The sequence below is a fragment of the Apaloderma vittatum genome, unplaced genomic scaffold (assembly GCF_000703405.1).
Source record: "Apaloderma vittatum isolate BGI_N311 unplaced genomic scaffold, ASM70340v1 scaffold8947, whole genome shotgun sequence".
In the NCBI taxonomy this organism is placed as follows: Eukaryota; Metazoa; Chordata; class Aves; order Trogoniformes; family Trogonidae; genus Apaloderma; species Apaloderma vittatum.
The window spans coordinates 2,847-16,977 of NW_009726689.1; the positions used below are offsets into that span (position 1 = coordinate 2,847).

Consider the following 14,131-nt stretch of genomic DNA (forward strand, 5'->3'; position numbering starts at 1 on the left):
TTGCTGAGCTGATCTGTCACCTTGCTCCTCTGCTCCCTCCTCCTTTGCAAAAGGGGTCTTTATTAAGAGGCTATCTCACACCTTCTCTGCTGCACCAAACTCACACTGGTACATTTTCCTCGCTTCTGGCTATGATTCAGCAACTCTTTGCTAGAAGAAAAAGTCTGAGCCAGTTTTGTAGCAAAGTTTATCCTCGGCTTTGCTTGCGTTTACCTCCAAGTCAGCAAAGACCTTCGACAGAGTAGGCTTTGCATAAGCATATTATCACAGGTCTTTAGTTACCACATTTTTCCCCACTGTTAACGCACAAGCAAATAAAGGCAGTCTTTTACCTCATGTTCTCCTTCCTGTGAACTGTCACATACATTTCATAGACTCTTCCTTGTGGAACGGCACCTGCTGGGATCAGCAAGCTTACTCCTGCAGAACAGAAGAGACACAAGGGATGAAATGGAGAAAACAGAGGCAAGTGGGCCTGTGAAGAAGAGTGACAGAAGAGGCAGAAGATGAAGCCTGCAATGCCAGATTTTCACCCAACCTCACCATCAGACTCTGCACAATCTCAGCAGATTAGGAGAAAAACTATTTACTGCAAGCTGGGTATTTCTGGTGGTCAGCTGGCCTGTTCTGCATCCTCTTGTGTGTTGACACTAAAATACAGGAGTGGAGAAGAGGATTCTCTTCCCTCCGCTTTTATTTTATTTAAAGAGCAGACAGATGGTTACACGGCTGCTTACCTTGTAAAATGATGGAAAAAAAACAAAAAACTCTTAACTAAAATTTCCAACAGCTGTAACGGGACATCTCTCCCCAGGCAATTCTTAGTTAATTAGAATCAGGAAAGATAGGCAGTGGAGCACTGTCCCAGGAAGCAACAAGAACTAGTTGTTTCCTGAAAGATAGCTTCTGCAACTGGCATCCTGTCTTTTAATGTACTCAGCTTCTAATTAGACTACCACGGAGAAAAAATTTGGCTTCTTGGTATTTTGAATGTGCGTACTCCTGTAAAGTGCCTTAAAATCTGGGTATCCAACAAACACGCTCAGTGCCCTCTCTCTTCAGTGGTGATTAGCTGCACATTTGATTACAGAACAGTGTTCTTGCATTACTGCCATTTCAGAAATGTCCTGTCGTTACACAACTAACACAGCACACGAACCACCTTTTTCACTCTACTGGACACGTTTCAGCCAGCTGTCTTTGCAAATGGTATCCAACCTTGAACAATATGTGGACAAACATGCTCAGTGCCCTCTCTCTTCAGTGGTGATTAGCTGCACATTTGATTACAGAACAGTGTTCTTGCATTACTGCCATTTCAGAAATGTCCTGTCGTTACACAACTAACACAGCACACGAACCACCTTTTTCACTCTACTGGACACGTTTCAGCCAGCTGTCTTTGCAAATGTGGATTAGCTGGAAATCAGTGGCTAGAATTTTAATACAGTTATTACTACATAGCTGAAAACAAACCTACAGGCAGATTGTTTACATATATGCGTATGGACAAGAGAGGCTTTATATTAAACTTAAAAGGCCCTGTCACTTCTCTTCAGCATACATGGTTTGGTTATGCTGGTGACCTCCCATGTGTTGCTATACTGGGGCCCAGTCTCATCTCTGGCTTTGAAGGGGAGGGATTAGCTAAGAAAGCATTTTCCATTAATGTATTCTGACATTTGTTTCTTTACAGGCCTGTTACAACCTCACCTGTGCATGTTCTCAGCTGTAACAGGGCAGGCGTGGTGTAAATGAAGGGCTTTGATCATATCACTACAAGGATACACATACATCTAGAAGCAGCACGGCAGCATACATGGTAGCAGTAGACAGACTGATATATTTTACAAAACTTATTTTAATCATTTTGAAGGGATTACAGCAATAAATAACCTTTTTTTTTTTTCTGTACAAATTGATATTAATATATGTGAATTAAGTGTGACTAACAGACTTTGCTGACAGCATTCACCATCATGGCATAAGAAAACTGAGTATTAACATCTAGTAACATCTACCTTCATCTGCTACTTAGAGAAATGTGAAATCCAGGATTGTGTAGGCTGAATCTTCAACATGGCTCAGCAGTCAGCACCAGATTTCTTTTAGTTCAGCCTTCACTTAAATTTAAGAGCTATTTTTGCCCCCTGTTCCACAGTAGCTCAGAGAGGAGGGCTACTGCTCACTAACCACTTTTGGCAGCATGAGGCTGCATTCTGGAAGGACCAAACCACCCAGGTTCCAGGCCACCCAGGCACTCTGCTTTCTCCATAACACTAGTAAACAAGAAAAGATCGAGCAAAGGAGCAGGAGACAAGTGTAGACACTGTCTCCTTGGTCAGCGCGCTGTGCTGTAAAATAGGCAAGAGCTGACCACAAGATGTAGAGAAGGAAAGGCAGAAATGCTGTGAAACCTTGAGCTATCGCATCAGGTAGTTACGAGCTGTGCTCTCATGTGTACCATGGCCCTGCCTGGACTCAGCTCCAGTGAAACTGTGCAGGGGGACTCCTGACCACTGAATAGCTGGCATATCCCCCATGTCCAGTGTTCCATGTGTTCGATTTGACCCTCCTTTCAGATGTCAGAGTTGATCTTCCTTAGCATGACAAACCTATGGGAACATCTAGGTACTGAACTTTCTTTGATCGTCAACACTTCATTTAGGAGCCAAAGAGCACTATGGTCCCTCTAAAAAATCTGGCTGCAAGGCCTCTCCCAAGGCCTCCCAGGAGCTCCCTGGATGCTCTGACATTGCCTCCAGGTGCCTGGATGGCTAGAAGGGGGCCTAGCAGCCTGATTTCTTACTGTATGAGAAAGACTGAGCTGCACTTTGCAATTATATCAAAAGGCACTTGATGCTCAGTCCCTCTCTTTCCTACTCGTAAAAGAAGTCAACAATACATATAATGAGGAGAGAAATATGTAAAAGACACTCTTGGGCCTTATTTTCCTTGGGTATGTAATGTGTGCAGGAAAAAAGCCTTCCAAAAATTAGTATTCTGCTGTCCTACTTCAATACCACACAGTCTGCAATGAATTGGAAGTGGAACAACCGATTTTTTTTTTAATTAATTTGTTCTTTTTATGTGTGATGACAAGACTGAGGCTTTCTGGCTTGGGGTCCCTTTTCCAGAGCTGCATGAAAGGAAAAGGTCAAGGATGCTGAATCTCGCTTCACACAGGGAAGCCTTGCATGTCTCAGAAAGCAGCTGAGAGCCCTGCAATATTCTGTTAGAAAGGTAGCCAGGACTTTGGGAAAAGAATGCGTGAAGTACCTCAGTAGAGGTGAACGGGGGGGTGGGAGGGGGAAAACATCTGTTTGTTTGGAACAAAGCAAAGGCAGAGTCCCGGGAATGACCCTGCTTTTTACTCCATAAAAGCAAGCTAACTCCAATTAAAAACACAAAACAATGGAGCCTTCAAGCCAACATGCCTGGTACTTACCTGAATTGGGAATTACTAGGTGACCTCCTAAAGAGTTGAAGGTCCCAAATGCAGTGCATGATGGGTCTGTTTGCCGAGCAAGGCTCTGGTTTTTCATGTTCAGGGTCTCATTCTCCAGCAGAGACTGTGTAATCTGTGGGGACAGCTTGGAGGAGAAGTCAGAGAGGTCATCCTGGGGAGTGACAGCACCAGAGGTGTTATAAACCTTGATTTTCAGGTTGGGCAGCGGGTCCAGGATCGGAGAATTGGTCATTGGGATTTTATCAGAGACGTCATGCAAGGCGTAAACAGGACCCCTGTACATGGCTGCAGCCGAAGTGAGGTCTGGTGGCACTGCCAGCAGGTCTGCATTGGAAAAGAGAAGGAAGAACCATATTACGTATATAGAGAATAGAGATTCTAATGACTATAGAGAACAGAGATTCTATCAACTTTCTTCCGGGTAACGATTTAGACTTCAACCTGCATCTTGCATTTCATACCAAAGGTTAAGATACACAAAGTCCTTGCAGACTGACCTTCGTGTCCTTTTCCATGCGTCTCTCCAGCAAGCTCCCAGGGCTTATACTGCTCAAGTCACTACAGAATCTAATTGTCATACAGAATTACAGCACATTCCTGGTCTAAGGATTTTTCACCGGGATTATTTTTCCAGGCTGCACTCAGGTTTCCAGTATGATATGATTAGCTTCAGGGCAAATTATTTTCCATACTCAGTAGATCCAGTTTTATTAACTAATATTCTCTCCCTAAATGCTAGAGTGAGAATCATTAACCAATTTATCTAATTGGCCTAACAATAGCTTTCCTGAAATAAAAGACAGAACAAACCTATTAAGTCATCATGCCCATGACTCCCTGCAGTGGGGAGATTTCTTTTAAAAGTATCCCCAGCAAAGGAAGTGACACTTCTCCTAATCTGCCACATGACAACTGTTTTAACTCTTGCTTTGATTTGTTCTTTTTGCATACATATTGAGAAAAAAAGAGGAATTCTACAGCCTAAACATAAGTCTTGATAAAGTCAGCGCTAACCTTAGAGTGGTTTTTTTTCTGGCCAATGAAATATGAAAATCATCAAGCTTTTATGCACCAGTGATAAAAATGCTCATTATTAAATGACATTCTAATGCAACTTCTTCTAAATATATTCCTTAAAATATTATTTTCCTTAAAATACTACTTATGCCCATGGAGACGGGACACAGTAAAAAATACTATCGGTGAAACAGAGGGGAGGAAGACGTAATAGAATTATTGTACCATAATATTACTCCTATAATGAATCCTGCCTCCACTGTTTCTGTCAGAGCATTGCCTTTATTTAGATTTGGACCTGTATTTCCATAAATGTCTCTGTGTTTCACTCTTGCATTCAACCTCTCTCTTCAGAAGTTAAATTTCTCTGCTTTTTGCTTTTAAGCACATCTAAAAAATGCTAATGTGGGTTTTGAACACTTGACTATCAGAAACAAATGCATATGATCTTTTTCTCTTTCGTCAAGTGCCAACAAGCATCCAGCAAGTATGCAGCCCAAGAGACCAGAACCTTACCGCATCTTCCTGAACTGGTCAACACAGAGTGAAATGACAACTAACCTTGCCTTGCAGCCTTGATGTTAACAGGCTGAAATCCCCCATTTAGCGCCGAGGAGTCAATAATATCTGACTCAAAGTCACGGTGGTTCTTGCGGTAAACAAACAGGGCCACAGCCACGGAAATAGCCAGGCACACGATCACGGCTATGACAATCCCGACGTAGAGGGCAACATCATCGGAGTCAGGAGCAGCTAGAGGGAGAGAGGAACCTTGAAGAAAACATTCTCTTCATAGGGACTTTCAAGAAAACACATTCTTATTATTCTCGTTTACTGCCTTTTTTATAGGTTAATTTAAAATCCATTTCCAAAGCTATATAACAGGTCTATGCCCTTTTGATGGAAAATGATCTTTGATTTCTCTCTAACTTGTGTTCTAATTCTTTCACTATCTACTTGTTCATCCATTTAGTACCCAAGCTGTGTACTACCGAGCGTAACATGTTATAGACTTAGTGTCATGAAGTAAATTCACCCTATGAAATAAAATAGAATGTCTTGGTGACATAATATCATAATATTTGTACATCACAAAAAAAAGTTTAATCTTCATAAGCCTGATTTTTTAATTAAAAAGGTGAAAAACCCTACAAAATCAAAAGTCCATTTTCTATGGAATATCTGAAATATCATGGCGTATCTTAGAGTTTGCTTTTTTTGAACTACAACGTGCCATGCCGTTTTTCCCTTCCATCAATTTCCTTAAAAAAACCCAAAACCTAGTAAAGCAAAGAATCAAACATGGAATTCTCATCACTGGCATTAACACATCCGTATTTGGATAAAAGCCGAACCAAGCACAAGAAATAATGTGGTAATTTACAAAAAGGAACCCAGATTTATTAGAGCTGTCTTGTGAGAAAATGGCTATGATATTTCTACTGGGTGCTTATATCATATCTTCAGCACTTAATTCCAGGCTAATCTCTAGCATCATTATCCACTAGATATTTTTTTCCAAAAGGTCTGAATATATGACCAAAATTTGATGCGTTTCTAAGCAGTGAAGAATCCCAGTTTTAGAAATAGCATAATGAAAAAAGAAAGTGCAAAACCATATCAGATCTTTTAGTACACCAGTTTTGTTAGCTTGAACCATGTGAAATAATTTCATTTTTTAATGCTTCTTGCCTTTTAGCCATTCAAGCCAAGTTGCCCCTCAGCTGCAGAGGTGAGAGCTGGCACATGTTGAAAGGGACCGATCAACCTCCATAAGCTCCTCGCTATCAGACCTTCAGTGTACCAGCATCAAAACATCTTTTTAAAATTTTTTTTTATTTCCCCCAGCAGTTCAGGAAGCAGATTTCTGAGTCCCAGCTCAAAGAAAATTTACTCCTTCACCATATTTCTTTTGATTGCTAAGGAAATTTTAAGGAGAAAAGGGTTCATTCTCTCCAGTGCCCACCTCTGAGGCATCACCTTTTCCCATTTTCTATATGTATCAGGGACAGTATCATTTCATGGCAACTTGCTGACAGTGAAACACTGTGACTGCTGTCAAGCAAGCAGCATGTCACTTACTCCGTCAGATTGGTCCCTCTTTCCTTAGTCCCACAGAGCTGGTGTAACAGCAAAGCTTGAACCAAGGAACAGCATCAAATTAGCATCCAGGAACATAAAATCAAACATTAAACTTACAAGAAAATCCATATTCATTCTGGGTTCTCTGTTCAGTTGAAATAGGATAAATGAAACCTTAAAAAGAAAGAAATTAAACAAAAATGGGAACAAAATCAAATTAATGAGGAGAACAAAAAAGGGAAGTATGAAAAATGGTTTAATTAAAAAAAAAGAAGGAAAAGAAACTGATGGTGCTTTAAAATTCTGATACAGCACAGAATTATGATTTTGCATCCCCTGTCTCCTCCAGAGCCTTACTGAGAATTAATAAGCAGGCAGATTGAATTTCTAAGCCAAAATCGGTCTCGAGTCACTAACTTCGGAGTGCTTAAAGTCTTTCTTTTATTGAGCATAAACTCTAATGGATCTAATTTATTTCAGACATCAAGGGTCATTAGCATATGGAAAGTCTTTTTTCCTTATCCCTGCCATATGCTTTAATTCCCAGGACATGTTCAGTGAGGCTCTAAACAGTTTTTTTATTTAATTATGGTAGCTCGCTGTTGATCTAATAGAGCTAAAGGAGACCTGTCGTCACCAGTCAGAGGTTAAATACCCATTTGCTGAGCAGAGTCCATGCACAAAGCCCTCTCTCTGTATTCCCCTGGAATTATTTTATCCTGTTGTTAATACATGTTCAATAGGAATTCCTCAGGGAGCAAAGAACTGGACAGCAAACGGGAAACTGAGTGGTTTCTCTTCGAAATTATTACAAGATCAATAAGTCCCCTGGGGTCATAATGTTATTTATTTGAAAACTTTGCAAGCACCATATATCGACAAAATCATAACACAATTTACAGCTGTATTTGAGAATGGATAAATAAGAGAGATGGTTTCCTTTGTCTTTTCTTTCTGCAGCTCCTATAGGACAGAACGCTGGAGCTGCTTAATTCGTACATGAGTCCTAAGAACTTGCTAAGCACCTCCCAGTTGCTTTCCATCCACATAGGAAAGGAGTGAAATGCTCCAAGTCCCATCCTGCTGGAAAGGTAAATGACAAATGTGAGGGAAGTAGGGGAGTTGCAGGGACAGGATTAGAGACTGTGTAAGGCAGAAGGTATCTCTCCTTCATCATCTTTCCTTCAGTGTTTTTGAAGGGACTATCACCTCCTCTCTTTGTATCACACTGCAAGGAGTTCGTCCAACTGGGGACTTACCGCAGGTGAAAGAAAACTGGAAAATGCACTCCTGGCATGTGCCTAATGCACAGGAAGAGCCACATTAGAGGCAGACTAGAATAAAAATCCCCAGCTCCCATAAATGCTGAGTTAAGGTGCTCAGCATCTGTTGTGCTTTATATAGCTCTTCCTGGCTGCACTGCTTGCTATACAGTCTATCTTAATCTCATGCATAGACATCCCTCCCTCTGAAGTTTCTGGACACTAAATATTCTGTAAAAGCCACCTTGACTGAAATACCAGATGTATTGTGTTTGTGCGGCCAGGTTTTGATAGTGGGGGGGGACTCTAGGAGTGGCTGCTGTGAGAAGCTGCTAGAAGCTTCCTCTATGTCTGATAGAGCCAATGCCAAAAGGCTCCAAGACAGACCCAACTTTTTGTCTCATACTCAGATTCACTAGGAAAGCTGAGGATGTCACTTCATGTGTCCCAGCATGTTCCTGGATGCAGCATGCATCCTCCAGCTCTGCATCGCCACAGAGCTTGAGCTCACCCATGCAGAGCTGGAAAAGCTGTTCCTCCCTCCTTCCATTTCATTTCAGCTGGCAAGTTTTGCATTCAAGGTTGTGCGTCATTCCCACCATGTTGGGAAGTGATCTAGAAACTGCTACTTGACATACACAAAGGACTGGATAAGCTGTAATATTATTGAAAGCACCCTCTCCTCCCAGGAAAATGGAAGTCCAAATACAAGTCTTTTCAGCAAAGTAAACAAGCGCAGTCTTCAAATAGTCTAAAACAAATTTACCTCATTGCAGCCTCTTCACAGATCCTGTTTGTCACAAATACTTATTTGCATCTTACAAGTTTGCGGAGGTTCTCTTACTGATAACTAGGGAGAGCCTCCCTGCAGCTACATAAGAGTGACACCAATTTCTTCAACAGACACCAGTTTCTTCAACAGAAATCATTTGTATAAGTATTCAAAGGCATGTCTATTAAAACAGGAGGATGAGGCAAGGACCCTCCTTGCTGCTTCCATTAGCCTCGCAAACCAACATGCTTAGTAAAGTGACATTGATGCTACTCTCCTGTGTCTGCTGCAAATTGAACCAAAGTGCTCAACTCCAGCCAACTGTTGCCATGAAAACATAGCCTGGCTTGCACAAGTGTCTGTGAGGATGTATTTTCAGCCTGAAAAAATGTGGGTTTTTTTCATAGAAGGAAGGCAGGGCCAAGGTGAAAGAGTTAAAGGCTGCTGAGTGAGATGTCATGCGTCTGAGTCATGGACATGCCCATTTCTTGCTGGGGGCTAAGAGCCACAGCTGACCAACCTGGCTGCACACAGGTGGCCACTCGGCTAGATGTAAAGTCCTTGTTGAAGCGACAGGACTACACAAGCTATGCTGTGGTGGTCATACAACTCTGCTCATAGCATGTGGGCATGCTCCCCCTGCTATAGCTGGCAGAGACCTTACCTTGGGTTGACTTTCAGCATGACAGTCAAGCTGGCAACTCCAGTCATCCACTGGTCCAACTCCAGCTCCATTTGTGCTTGCAAATCAAGCACATTTGTTGATCACTCAAACATGACAACTACAGATGCCTTCTGTCATTTGGGCAGGACTTTTTAGAATGAAACTACTTCTAAACACTCTTTTGTCATTAAAACACTCTTCCAAAAGAGAGTGGGCATCCCAGTGGCAGCATAAGGCGAAGGTTCTCAGCCATGTGCTGGTGGTGGTGGCTGGGCAGGAGGTAGGGTTATTGCCATGCTCATAGCAAAAGAGCGCAGGTATTGCATTAGAAAGTTGGCTTTGACACCGGTCCCTCTGACTGTGCCTTCAAACAACGACAAAGGACATTTTCATGAGATAATGAAGCAAACCTGCTGGGATTAGTAACTGAAATAATGAAGAATGACTTCCCTCCTCTCTTCAAAGTAACTGCAGTGAAAAGAGATCTTTTTCTTGTGAGGGCATTTTTTTTTTAGCTCCTTGTATCAACAGTGCTGCTTGGCAAGTACCTGAGGGACTTCTAATGGGATCATCAAAATTTTTAACGAGGGTGAATTTAGAGAGGTGCTGGTGGGTTTGACTCTGGGAAGGCTGCTGACTCAAATTCAGAGCAGCTGGTTTCACAGTGAGCTACTTGCTTTGAGAAAAATAATTCAAGTTTCCTCCATCAGCTTGTTGGGTAATGTACATTTTCAAAGGGGCTTTTGATGCTTTGTTGTGTAACTTACTTCTGGATGAGTAAAATAGTAATAATCGTACTTTACACTTGCATAGTCACTTCTGTTTGAGGCTCACAGGCTTGCTAAAAGGGGATATTTATTTCCTTCATTTTACAAGTACCTCACCCTATGTCATACCTGGAGAATCAGTGGGAGGCTTGGGTTAGTGCACTGAAATTGTACCACTGCAATTGCACGGTAAACGCATTCATTAAAAAGCTTTTAATTAAGGTGATGTTTCCCCATGCATTCTACTCCATATTCCACTTTAGCCTTGTAAATATATTTTTTTTGTCCCTGTGGAAGTACTTCTATTAAACGCTAAACGTGGGCTTTTTTTAAACTAAGACGATTACATTGGCACAAATCCTTTGTACAAATGCAGATGTATCACTATAAAGGTGCCTTATGTAGGCATTGCCTATTCTCTTTCTATAAAGCATGGGAAAAGCAATTTAAGCACCTCTATTATGATGTAACTCACTGGGAAAAGTGAAGGGTGAACATGTCAGGTTGTACTGGTAAGATAAACCAGTCCAACACTGGTGTACAGAAAACACTTCAGTAGGCTTTTTATCAATTTAGGTTAACTGAATTTCAGCATCAGTCGCACTTGCACTGATATGGGGAATTGAGTCCATTTAACTAAATAGATTTTGAAGCTCATTTAATTAGTTTGGTGCAGTTAGTGAAGGCAGATGATCCTCAAAGGCTGGAAGTCCAGCCCGAGCACTCTGGTCCCACACGCCTTGCTCTGACCTTCTGGAAACACAGTTGTGCCAGAGGCCACAGGAGACTCCACGACAGGTCTCTGTGGCTCAGTGGCCTTCAGTGTGGGGGATCATCTGCCTTAGGGGGTTAGCTTTGACAAATAGACAGGCTGACCCTTTTTATAGCATGAATTCATCTGCTGCCGTTTGACTTGGGAGGACTAGACAAACCTTCTGCCAAGCTGAGGGAAAATGAAAGCATTCAGGAACGGAGAATCTCAGACCTACGAAAGATAATTGGGCAGACATTGTGGCACTGACTCCCTTGAAACTGTAATTGAAACAGAGTGTCACCAAACAGTCACCAAAGTAACTTTTCTAAGCTCTCTTTTCCCACTGGCAAAGAATCTACCCCTGAGCGTATTAATGAACATATATACACACACACGGTGCTCAGACTGGAAACTCATCATCATGTCCATGGGCATCCTGAAATCTTATGTTTGATTTTATCTAGAAAGCCCTGGGAATATACTGCCTTGGCCTGCAAAATGTCATATTTTAAAGACGACTTTTATCCCTGTGCTATGAAACACTGCGAAACAGCTTCATGCAAATGTAATTTTGTAACTGGCTCCCTTCTTCGTTCCTTCATAGATTTTGCTAACTTCCTAGTCATGCTGAATTTGTATTAATGAATATCAATTTTAGAGTCAATTGATCAGATTATGAAAATATTTTACTCTTTTCCTTGCAGAAAATTAAATATTCATAAAATAGAGAAAGAAAAATTCCTAGTTTTCCATTTGTTTTTTCCCCAGCTACCTTCCCTCTTCCCAGCAAGTAACTAAGGAAGATGGCAGAGTAGATGAAAGTGATCTCCCTGGGCACTTATTTAGTAGAGGCTTATACAGTTCAGGTCATACTTATAAAAATATTTAAAGTTATCCTGCAAAGAAATTACTTTACATCATTGGCTGCTGAGGTCACAGTTAAAGATACACATTTTGAGACTGTATCAGGGTCAGTGAGAGTTGGAGACATGCACTTCCATTCAATAAAGTCAAGATTGCATAAAGCATGCCAGAGCTGCTTGTTTCTTTAATGCACCGTATTTTAATCTGGCACCACTTCTGATCTATAAACGCTCTTTACCCCCTGTATAGCAGTTTCAAAAGGAGTTAAGGTCACGTAATTATATGGCCCATTTGAAAGCCTAGCCAAATGACATGTCTCAATAACATCCTGTTGCAATGAACTCAACAGGCTGAGCATAATGTATTGCAACAGCACTTTTCCACTTTTTGGCTCCAAAGTCAGTGCCCTTAAGTTGCCTGTAAGACAAGAAGGCAGCATGCATTCAACTACTGCCTTTCTTTCACTACCTTGATAGCTTTATCCAGTGCACTGAAGTAGAAATAAGCTCTTGCTGGCAATGGGCTCTGAAGCACAGAGCTATGACTGATGGATGAACAGAGACTAATTCTCACATGTACATGCCTAAAATTTGAAGAAAGCAGTTCAGACGATTTAAAGTAGGCATGTGGTGCATACATTGCGACACAAAGAGTCTACTGAAACAACCCTTTGTTTCCCTGTGATACATACACATCAGATGACTTCTAGTATTTAGTAACTCAAAGGAAGCAAGCTGGTAATTTCTTCTGAACCAGTCGCAAACAACAAGCACCCAGTTGCTTCTGTTCTTAATTCCCATGATGATGTCTTATTTTAGTATTCAGTTACGTTCCTCCTTTCACCAGCTCCAGCGGCTCAGAATTTTACTTAAAATCTTTGAGTTTTGCTGAAATTTTCTATAACCAGTCTCAGTCTCCAAAATTATCCTGAAAAGTTTGAACAAAATGGGGTTAAGAACCTTAATAATTTTTATTTTGTTTGGGTTTATTCATTTTTGAGTCCATTTTTAAGGTGACGAAGGAAAAAAGTACACGTTCCTGCCACGTCTGCATGCTGTGACCATAGCCATGACCTCACATGACTAGTCCTGTTCCCATCCTATGCCTCTGTTTGCCTTACCTTGCTCACCATCACCTCTCAGCAATCCTACAGCTATCACCAGCTGTCTGAGCTTCTTTGTTATTTTTAAAGGAAATTCTAGACAGTCAACGTGCAAATGGTCAGTGTGCAAAGGCTCAAGTCTTTCAAAAGACACTCAAGGGCTTTCAAAATGTTATTTCAGATGCATGCAACACTACAGGTTTCCGTCTAGTCCTCAGAATGGACAAGCAGACACATACTCTCATGTTAGGAGAAGGAATATATGAGATTTAATTTGACATGCAGGAGTTTAAAATTGCTCTGTGCAGGTCCTACTATCCAGAGACTGCAACTGCACAAGCTTCCAGTAATTCCTTTTCTACAAGGAGGCAGAGTTTATGGTACACGAGCAACCTCAGAGTAAGCCCCATAATCTAACTGTTCAGTGCTAAGGCTTCATGTTCACTTAACATGTTGCTAATGCATATTTACCACTGGAGGAATAGTAACAACAACCTTTGAATTGTAATTGCTGTTAATTGTTTCTCTCCTCTCCTACTTTTCAGGAACTCCAGCATATAAACAAGAAGACGTGGTATCTCATATCTTATTTGTGGTGGTTAAAAATTGTTTAAAAAACTCCAAGCTGAAAATCTAAGTCCCTGGAGCTGCAAAATGACAGAATGTGCCCAGCTTCTTCTTATATTTGCTATTCTAGTGAAAGACCTTCCTGTCTGTAGTAATGATGCTGAAGGTCAGATATGATATCAGGCATCCCAGAGATAATGCACAGTAATTTATTTTCCTTCTAAAGGACTAATTATTGGCATGTTCAGGGTGGGCTAATAAACAGAGAGCTTGAGGTTTTGTGACTGATTATTTACTTGGGTATTATCTCAGATGTTTTCCTGAGTGGGTAGGTTAAATGGGGAGTCTCTCTTGTTCTGTCCTTGAACAGGAGTTTATGATATTCTGTAATTAAGACTGAAATTATGTTTTCATTTTAAATTAGATTACTGACATTTTGTTAACTTTGTCAGAAAGGTCTCGCCTGAGTTTAAATATGCGTGTCATCTACATGGGGGTTGGGGAAGATGGAAGAGTAGGACAACTTGTTGCTAAAATGTGATGTGGATTAGAATCGGCAATTTTGACATTAGGCAATCTTTAAGGATTTTGACCTTTAAGCTAATCTTATGTCAGTCTTTAGTATTTAAGAAGCACAGGGTTTGTTATGCATGTCTGACAGCGAAAGTAAACACGTGTCTGTCATTGCAATTTGCTAGATTGCATATTTGCAAATTCCACATTTGCAATGACTGAATGATAAATGGATTTCCTGGGGTTTGCTCTGCTTTGCAGTTGTGCCAGGACAAGAGCAAACAGGTTACAGGGAGGG

General features: G+C 41.1%; 1 protein-coding gene across 1 annotated transcript in view; it reads right to left on the reverse strand.

Moving 5' to 3' along the window:
- Window positions 1-328: 328 nt before the first annotated feature.
- Window positions 329-14,131, reverse strand: part of UNC5C (unc-5 homolog C (C. elegans)) — a gene marked incomplete at its 5' end in the record, with an annotated part of 69,666 nt that continues 55,863 nt past the window's right edge. The window contains 3 exons of the mRNA XM_009873383.1: window positions 329-420; window positions 3,449-3,793; window positions 5,048-5,239. Coding sequence (XP_009871685.1) covers window positions 329-420; window positions 3,449-3,793; window positions 5,048-5,239 — 629 coding nt within the window. The remainder of the gene's footprint in view (window positions 421-3,448; window positions 3,794-5,047; window positions 5,240-14,131) is intronic.